A 10,616-nucleotide genomic window follows, 5' to 3' on the forward strand; every position below is an offset into this window, starting at 1 on the left:
AAAAATAGTAAAGGGTGGAGTTTAAGAAATACAAATGACAAAAGATACATGTTTAAAGTTGCTGAGTGAGCGAGGTATATGTTTTAACTGATAAGTTGATACTATGGAAGCAAAGTTCCGAACATTGTTTGTTACTAATATTAAGAATATATATGGAAGGGAAACCTACTAGTTGGCCTAAACACATTCAAAGAGAGGAGTGATCGATTGAAGACTAAAACATAATTGGCTTCTGGCTTTTTTTCACTTGGAATTTTAACTTATTTCACTTTAAGGTGTTCTTTGTTTTGGTACACAATCGAGTATCGGAGAAGGGCCGGGGGGGGGTTTGGTTTGGTGTGTTAGACTCCGTCAGAGAAATAAAGAAATAATTCCTTGGCAAACCTGGTAAAGACGACTTTTAAAAGGCGTTGGGGAGTTTTGAAATAATTTTGTTCAACAATATTGTATTGTATTGAAAAGGACAATGTTCAGTGTTTAAAATGTACATACACTAAAGGGAGAGACCGGCTAGGTAACGTGGTTGAACCAAGAGTGTAGTATAAAAAAAATTAAAATCTATTTGAGACCAATGAGACTTTTTTACGCTCGCATAATTTGTGTTAAATGTTTCATCTGGATTATGAAAACAATTTTATAACGTTTCTTTTGCGAACCATTCCTTCTTGGGAAATTTTACAAACAAACTTACGCTTTTACATATAAATTATACACCGTAAACGTCTCGACGCTATCAAATGATTCCTAAAATGTGTCTTTATTTATAAGACAGCACTTTCGGTTCTACTAAGTTACCTAGCTGGACTCTTTCTTTAGATCAGTATAATTTTTGTCCACATTAAAGTCTTTTTTATTGTTTGAAATGATAGATGAATAGGTGGGTTATGGCAATTTCACAACAAATGTTGGTTGAAAATCCACAAAAACAAAACAGAATTATAATGATTTCCCCTTTATTCGGAAATTTAAAATATTTCAGACATGATACAAGTCATGTTTATTGTAGCTTGGCTAGCTGCTTCCTTTTCAGTTGCAACACCAAACCATCATATACCTCTAGTAGCAGCTCATTCTTTAGAAGCTTCCCATTCTTTAGAAGCTGCTCATTCTTTGAAAGCAGCTCATTCTTCAGTAGTAGCTCATACACATCAAGACAATTTACCAGAGTTGAACTCAAAACAAGTTTACAGGTATTCTCATTTTTTTAAAAAAAATTCGTGCATTTTCCTAGTTTTTATGATTTTCAGCGGAATGATGCAAATGGAATCCAAAGAAAGTATGGTGCAGGAAAAGGCTATTAGAAGACCACTTAATATAGCACATAGGTATTAGAATAGTAATGATAAACTGAGATATTTAAACAGATATGAGATTTTACTGACGTCATTGTTAACCCCCATTCAAAAATTGGCATTTCCGATTCTATATATGTACTCTTTAAAATCCTATTTGAGAAATAATGACTATAATATTTAATTGGTTTTCTATATGGACAGTGCTTAAGGGACTGTAAGCGTAATTTCAAGTGTCCCTCAGTGCAAAGAATGTAATTTCCGATACTCTTAATACCAAGGAGATATTGAATTATAGAAGGAGGGGGCGGTAGGGTTTCCGTAAACTTTGCTGTGACGTTTTTAGATTGCTGAAGAACTAGTTTTTGCGTAACAACAATAACAAAGGCTGCCGATCTAATGTATACAAACATGAGTTAGTAAACTGTGAAAGTAGTATTATCTTGTTAAAAAAGATTGAAAAAGTTAAGGGTTTTAGTTTTATAAGAAAAGGACCTTATTACAGCGACATTTTCATTCAAATTCAAGGTTATCCGCCCCCCCCCCCCCTTTATAAATACGCCAGAGATGCCAGATGTCTATTTATTATTTGTGTTATTGTTTACAATCTTTATTATTGTTGTTACGCAAAAACTAGTTCTTCAGCAGTCCAAAAACGTCACAGCAAAGTGTACGGAAACCATAGCTATCGCCTCCATCCTTCTATTCAATATATTCTTGCTCAATACCATACTATAAAAAATGAGGAAGAACCCGTCGTTTTTATGACTCAAAAAGCGTTTATTTATGTGATTTTCTTCGTTGCTTCTTATAAGCACGGAATACGCAAGACACTTAAGCAGAGAAACCGCAAAAGAAAATAAACAGTTGACAGTAAAAAAAAAAACATTTATATCTATTCATACTTGATTAGAAAAAGCTTTCAAGGTTGCCGCGGTAAATAGGGCATTGTCATCTTTGTTTGAAGGATCTCAATTGAAATTACTCTTACAGTCCCTTTAAAGTCTCACAGTTGCCTCTGCAGTATAAACCTGCACTTCATTCATACTGAAAACCTACAATTAAACTGTTTTTTTTCGAATTTCCACCCATTTACGATAATTGAATGAGATATACCAAAATGTTTTTTTTTCAACCCAAACCATTAAATAAACTTTATTTTCTTGCAAAGTTCTCAAGTTTCATGCCAACTTTGGTTTCCCTTTAAGCATACATAAAATTGGTTTTATTCCTGGTATTAAACCAATTCAGACTATAGTGTGTAGAGTATATATAAGGGGGTTGAAAAAAATATATGTTCGCTCAGGTTTACTGAATAGCTGTGGTAATTAATCCATGGTAGTTTCTAATAAAGCAGATGACAAGGATACAAGTTCTAATTCAAGTTTTGAAGAATTCGCAGCCCGGTAGTAAAAATTCAAAGACATTTTAAAGATATGACATTTTTTAGCTATGGAATGTTTTATATATGAAGTTTTATTGATTTGACGTTTCAAAGAAAAAAATCATTTTTCATGGATAAGATAAAATATATCCTTTTTTCAGAATATACGCAGTTAGTGTTACAATCTAAGAAATCTGATTTTCTATGTTTTTGTATTGACGTATCTATGAATTGTACATCTATGAAATGTCCATCTATGAAATGTCCATCAATGAAATGTCCATCTATGAAATGTCTATGTATGATTGAAATGTCCATCTATTGAATGTCAATCTATGGGCATTTAGGAAAAGTCGGAAAATGTCAACAGCCTCAGACCAATACTTTTTGAATTATGAAAAAGAACTTCAGAGGGTGTCAAATTGACCCCACCCCACCCACTCAGCAGGAATAGGGTTAAACAGCATGGATACAGACTCAGACTCAACCAACAGCTTCTCTTTGTTCACTTGTAGAACTTGAAATTTGAACATTTATTATTGTTCAGTTGTGGGGAAATATGAATTCATGTTTCAGTCGATTTTAACAGGATGCAAGTTGTATCGTTTGTTTTCAGAGTCCGACTAAGGACAAATTATATGGATTTTAACAGGATGCAAGTTGTATCGTTTGTTTTCAGAGTCCGACTAAGGACAAATTATATGGATTACGTATTTTATGACATCTTATATAGACAACATACTAAAAAGTTTTGACATAATTAAAATAATCTTTTTTCAATTTGTTTTCAGAGGTTTCTCTGGTAGATATCCTGCTCATTCTATGCAGGGATACATTCAAGGTATTCAGGGGACTGTAAGGTTAATGTTAAGTGTCCATCCATGCACAAATGAAAATGCTCGATTCACAACAGTACCCTTAAAAACTGTATTTGATCAATTAAGAATTAGATATTATGTTTATAGTTTGGAAATCTGATTACTTAACGTTGTGGTTTCTCTACAAAAGGGACAAAATTGTTCATTTTATTATCAGAATTAAACACTTTTATGCCTAAAAAATCACAATATTGATCACTCAGATCAAGGTTATAATTCAAGGAAATTTATTTCAGAGGTGTACGCATCTTTTGTATTGCAGTGTACTGTCTTTGGGCGGTAATGTAAGCACAAGACGGATGTCGTAGCCTGACATGGGATCCATCTTTCACATAAAAAATCAATGAAATATTCCTGCCATAGGAAACTATTATGTAAATTTTCAAAATGTAATGCTTTTAACCTTCTCGGATACTAAACGAACACTGATGCATCTATTCTTGTTTACAAATATGTACGAGAAACTGCAATTAACTTTCCTTGCATTATAACCTTGGATGTAATATAGTAACGTTAAAACACAACGGATTAGATTTAAATGACTACTCGGAACTCTTAAAATTGAACTACAGGGTGTCCCACGAGAAATGACAGTTGGTGAATAGTTTTGATCTGGTTTCAATATGTACGCAGAGTAAAGGCAACTGCAATTAACTTTCCTTGCCTTAGTACCTTGTCTCAGATAAAGTATTCAAGAGTTCTGTTATTATTATCGGGAATTGCCATCTTTGCATGAAGGAGCGCTTGAAATTACGCTTACAGTTCCTTTAATATAATTTTTTTTTCATAAAATTGTCACAGTATTTGTGCATTAAGACTCATGTAATTGTCACAATATATAGTAAGACCCATAAATTTGTCACAATATGTGTACAGTAAGACCCATAAAATTGTCACAATATATGTGCAGTAAGATCCATAAAATTGTCACAATATATGTACAGTAAGACCCATAAAATTGTCACAATATTTGTACAGTAAGACCCATAAAATTGTCACAATATATTTACAGTAAGACCCATAAAATTGGCACAATTTATATTTATATTTATAACGATGTTTATGGGTACTTTCCCAAATGCTTTTTTTCCAAGCGGCAACGCGGCAACTCCCAAAGGGTCTTTACCCTTAGTTGAAACTTCCCAACGTGCAATTTCCAAAAATGCCTTTGGGAAAACCTCTAATAACTTTTGAACAACATCAAATACACATTAGATTCATTAGATTGCTTAAATGTCGTCTTCTGTTACAGTGTTACAGTCGGAACCAGAAAATTCTGAAATTGAGAGAAGGCTTTAGAATCAAGTTTTAACTTTAAAAAGTTTAATGAGCTTGAAACACTGCAGTTGTGAAGTTAAACAAACCCATTTCACTGAATTAGTGATTTAACAAGTGTATCTAGTCAAACTTTTAGCTGTGTTAAACATCGAATACACCTACGTAATACTATACTATCGTCTTCCAATTCCATTGTTTTCTGATTGTTACTGTATTTATTTAGGGGCTAGAGCTGGAGCTGATTATATTGAGTGTGATATACAATTCACAAGAGATAAAGGGACAGTGCATTATATTTGATTTGAATTTTAATATATTTCAGTCAATTATTAAAAAAAACATACACACATTTGAACTCCAAGCACTAAAGCTAATTCACATTGGTCTCCAATTGCACCAATAAATCGCGCATTTGAAATCCTTTGCACCAAAATTAACGTGCAATTGATCTTCCTATGCACCAAAGTTGACTCACATTCGATTTCACAATGCACCAAAGATAATCATTTTTGCTCTCACTATAATGCAACAAAGTTAATCGCATTTGATCTCCCTTTGCACCAAAGTTAACGTGCATTTGATCTTCCTAAGCACCAAAGCTAACACACATTTTAACTCCCTATGCACAAAGGTTGACACTCTTTTGTCTATGCACCAAACCTAACGCACTTTGGATCTACGTATGCACCCAAGTTAATCGCATTTGACCTCCATCTTCACACCAAAGCTTACACCCATTTGATCTCCCCATGCAATAAAGGAAAGCACATTTGATCTCCCCTGCAATAAAGGAAAGCACATTTGATCTCCCCATGCAATAAAGGAAAGCACATTTGATCTCCCTATGCAATAAAGGAAAGCATATTTGATCTCCACCCATGCAATAAAGGAAAGCACATTTGTTCTCCCTATGCAATAAAGGAAAGCACATTTGATCTCCCAATGCAATAAAGGAAAGCACATTTGATCACATTTGCACAGAAATTAATGTGCCAATGATCTTTCTATGCACCAATGAAACATTAATATGATATTTACATGCAGCAAAGTGTAATGCAATTGTTTCTAGTTCCTGTTTGTTTACATAACTACTGGCTGAGGTATAATTATTTAAAATAAAAATAAACGTATGCAATGGGGGGGCCATAATTCAATGAGGATCATGTAAGTCGTCGTCGTTTAGATNGCCAAGCTGTTAAACAGCATGGATACACATAGAAATTAAAATAAAGAGAAGCTGTCAAAATATATTCTTTTAATGTTTACTTTTAAACTTTTAGTTTGAAAAAACCTTGTTGGAAATCAAAACCTTAATAAAAAAGTCGTCTTCATTGTATTGATAAAAACGTCGAACACTGTATTTGAAACTGTTTACCATAAAAAATATATGCTCTTGAATGAAGGCTCAGTAAAGTATTTATAAAGGCTCAGTAAAGTGGATTAATTTATTTTTTAATAATCAACTTTTAGAATTTTCTATGAAAAGTGTCGAAAATATATCTTCAGAAAATTCCTTTCTTTTATAATACCCGAATTCTCTGTATTTTGCTATACAGTGAAGAGTTACACAAATGCACAGAAATGAAAAAATAAAAATTAGAAAATAAAATCTTTATTAATTTTGTTTCTAGTGGAGTGACCGATGTTGCAGAAAATCCAGGTATTTTTTACATTTTTTGATATAAACTGATTCATTCCCTACATTAGGTTTTTTTCTTAACGCAATTTTCAAGGCAACTGAACCTAAATTACATTTATTAGACTTTAGGATTACAAATCTTTCATTCGATTGTTAATGATAACGAAAAGGTTAACGTTTTTTTCTTTTTTGAAAATTAAGCTACAGGCTAAAATTTATGCGTTTGAAAGCCCTTAAATGTAACGTTGGCACAGTTTAATATCAATTTCTCGGGATTGGAATATTAGAAAGAACTTTTATATGTCTGGATTAATTCCTAAAGTGCTTAGGTTTCAGCCTATACCCTCTTTCATTTTTCCTTAACAGTCCCTTTAAGTAAACAAAAAAAACTAAAATCTAACGAAGAATTACGAACAGATTGAAGAAAACAAAATATTTACAGGAAATTTAAAAGAATCTCGAGTTTATTTCCCAAAAAAGTAGTTCTGCTGTATTGCGCGATTTTTCCAAGTAAACTATACGACAAATGAAGATCATGGGACGATTTACAACAGAACTATAAAAACTTTGTGTGATCAAATTTGAACAAAGAATCAATGTTTATATTTTTAAAAACGGATGTTTTTCCACTGCAGTTACTATGCAAAACCGTGCATTTCTACTGCAGAAAAACGAATGGAATTATAAGAAATAAACACTTTTTAAATCTAGAAAAACTACAATATCTTCCACATGACTGATCAGATAAAGGTTTCAAGGGTTCCTTTGTAAATCTTAAGATTACACATATAATATTTCATATTTCATATTTCATAGATTTAGCTGCTCACAAGCGTCCTCTTCTAAACATGTCTGGTGAGGGAATTCATGAGGATTGGGCAATCTGGGATCTTACTCTAGCAGAGGTAAATTTAGTTTAATCTGGGATCTTACTCTAGTTGAGGTAAATTTAGTTTAATCTGGGATCTTACTCTAGCAGAGGTAAATTTAGTTTAATCTGGGATTTTACTCTAGTTGAGGTAAATTTAGTTTAATCTGTGATCTTAATCTGGCTGACGTGTTGAGGTTTAATGGACCGAAGAAATTACAAATTTTCGATTTTCTGCCGATTTTTCTATCTTTTTAAAAACCAAGTTTGGTTCATTCTTTTTTATTTTAGGCTAAAACATTAAGATTGAGGCAGGAATATGAGGGGAGGTCAAAGGAATTCGATGGGTAAGTATCAGAACCATGTGGCACATAACCGACCCCTCCCCTCCCCCTCGCCAAAGAAAAAGGCTTGAAAGTGAAGATATAGGGTTGCAATTCATATTCATGGCCCAATTTTTCAAGGCCAGCTCATTGATAAAATAGACCGCTAACTTCAATCATTCGGGTAATAGGGATATTAAAAAATTTAAAAACAATCTCGAAAAAAAAATTTTAAACTAGAATTTTTTAATTTTGACAAATATTTCGACATTTAACAAAAATGTATCGGCTATCTGAAAATGGTTGTATATATATTGTTGTAATTTATAATTATCCATTTTAAATTTACTATTTATAAATAACTTGGTTTGACTTGATTTAAAAATTACTATGCCTTAAAAGTTGAAATATTTCAAGGTGATAATTTGTCAAAATGAGAATGCTAGACTGTGAGCAAACAACTATTTAGAGTTTATCCAGAAAAGCAGTTTTTCTTTATTTTTGAGTTCTGAGCTCCCCCGCTCCCCCAGGGAGTATGATATAGAAGGGAGATACAACTGACGCGGCCCGCCCTACCATATGATTATACGGCTTTGCAGACGGTATTCCATTTGAATTAGAAATATTTATCTGTTGTACCCATTGGTACTGGAATAGGGTAAGGTAGTCATACAATTCTAGTGATTCTAGCTTCTGTACCTTGCCTACGTCATAACCCGGTACAGGGCACTCGAGGATAGAACACTGGGTCCAGAACTGTCTTGGGACAAGATCTGTTGTAGGCGAGTATACGCATAATTGTGATTGGCATTGCATTCTCCACCAATAGTTTTAATCAGTGACGTCGGACACGTACAGATCTTCCCCGCACCGTATCGACCTTTCATTCGTGCGCGAGCCTGGTTGCGATACCCTATTCCAGTAGCCATGCATGATGTACCGCGAATACGATAATCTATTCTGAATATTTCTAATTCAAATGGAGTACCCGTCTGCAAAGCATGAATAATCATATGGTAGGGCGGGCCGCGTCAGTTGAATCTCCCTATAAGTTCATTTTATACTCCTTGCCTCCCCCCACTCCCGAACCCTATGGTAAAATGTTAAAAGGCACGAACCTGACAATATATATTCAAAGTTGAAAAAAAAATATTTTTATCAGGATGTTTACTATTCCAACTTTTGATGAATTTGTGCAAGCAGGTAAAAAAAACCTTAAAGGGACTGTAGGCATGATTTTATGTAAAACATAAAGGAACTTTATCAAGGCATCAGGTTGAAACGTTCAACCTGATCCCATTCCCCAGACTAGCTTGCATTAAATTTTGGTGCAGATCCTAGAATTTTGAAAATCTGAACATTTTTGTATTCAGGCATTCTTTCTAACAAAACATCAAAGGGATAATTAAAAATGATTCTCCATTTAAAGAGTTAAATGCCATATTGGATTAAGGTTTGGAAATAACCGTAGTGTTCAAGGCTTAAAAGTGATCATGTTCGAACTCTTCTCAGTCTGTTTGCTAGAGGGTAAAAGAACTAATTAGACAATAGTTTTAAACTAAGAACTGAATTTTCTGTTCAGTTAATGGATTTCCGTAGATTAATGAAGTTTCATTTTTATTGGATTTCGGTTTTGTTAACGGTGTTAACAGTAACTGCGTTTTTTTTAGTTTTTTATCAGAATATGGACCAAAACTTTAACTAGAGATGGACACATTCGCTTTTTTAAATCGCTCGTTCATTGTTTGTTAACACCTCATTTCTTTCGTTTTTTAGTGGCTCAAAAAAAATTATTTGTTAGTTTTCAAAATTACTGTTCATTATCCATTGAACGTTTGTTCAATTCAATCGTTTGTTCAGTAAAAAACATTCCTTTTTCAAGTTCGTTTGGAAAGATGAACAATGTGCATTGTATATAGTAAGGACAATAAATTCTGTAAAATTCTTTTATTATATACAATACAGATAAAAACTAAAAAAGATAGTTTACCTGAAAATCAGAAAAAAATATGCATGAACTGTTTAATTATTATTAGCTCGAGAGTATGGTATAGGTATATACCCGGAGCTTAAGCACCCAAGCCTATACAACAAGGCCTGGAAAATCTACAACTCAACAAAGGATAGTATTTTTATATACCGAAATTAAATCCTATTATCGAATAAATTCAACAAAACTAATATATATCTTAATGCTATACAAAACAGAAAAAAAGAAAGAGATTGAAGTCTAAATTTTCTAAAATGTTATAAACATGAAATTTCTTAAGTTTATAAAATATTGTTTTACACTATTCTTTACAAATACTCAAAATAGACAAAACAATTTTTTTCTAAATTTGTAGCTCTTAAAAAGCATTAAAATATCGTCTTAGATTTTAATAGAGGAAGTTAGATACAGGGTTTTTCACAAAGGATGAGACTTCTAAGATCTAGGGTTGAATTTATTCAAGTCCTTTTTCAACATTAACGTTTATGTGCAGTTAAAAAATTATTTTATGATGTAGGTTAGAATTAAAAGAATATGAAATAAATGACATAATTTAACCTTCTAATCTTCATATTTGACAGTAGCAAGACGACTTAAAGGTCGTCTTTTGTCTTTGAAATTATTTGCAACATTTATTTGTAAACCTAATTTTAGTTATAGAATTATAACATTAATATTCATTAAATGTCCCTATAGTCTCATGGCATTTCTAAAATGTGGTCTGCACCAACTTATACTTTCAATCTTACCGGAGATATGAAGAATTTCGACAATTTGGGTTTTTATTAAATAAAATGGAAATGTGAACGATAATTTTTATTATCTCCGGTAAACAAATAGGCAGACCAAATCTTAGAAATGCCATGGGACTAGGAGAATTACGTGTTTAATGTTTCAAGAATCATATCCATGTTGAAATATATTGACAACTGAATGTCACCAATAAATTCATTGTATTATATTG

The 10,616-nt window shown here is 32.6% G+C and overlaps 1 protein-coding gene across 1 annotated transcript; it reads left to right on the plus strand.

The window, feature by feature from the left end:
• The first annotated feature begins 979 nt into the window (after positions 1 to 979).
• LOC111697496 (glycerophosphodiester phosphodiesterase GDPD5) lies at positions 980 to 9,826 on the plus strand. The gene is made up of 10 exons (XM_023467523.1): positions 980 to 1,190; positions 1,248 to 1,325; positions 3,468 to 3,517; positions 5,056 to 5,112; positions 5,902 to 5,932; positions 6,464 to 6,492; positions 7,288 to 7,376; positions 7,631 to 7,686; positions 8,825 to 8,865; positions 9,699 to 9,826. Exons 1-10 carry the CDS (start codon positions 982 to 984, stop codon positions 9,809 to 9,811), a joined length of 753 nt encoding a protein of 250 aa, XP_023323291.1. The 5' UTR covers positions 980 to 981; the 3' UTR covers positions 9,812 to 9,826.
• The last annotated feature ends 790 nt before the right edge of the window (positions 9,827 to 10,616 follow it).

This window comes from Eurytemora carolleeae, unplaced genomic scaffold (assembly GCF_000591075.1).
Source record: "Eurytemora carolleeae unplaced genomic scaffold, Eaff_2.0 scaffold240, whole genome shotgun sequence".
Classification (NCBI taxonomy): Eukaryota; Metazoa; Arthropoda; class Copepoda; order Calanoida; family Temoridae; genus Eurytemora; species Eurytemora carolleeae.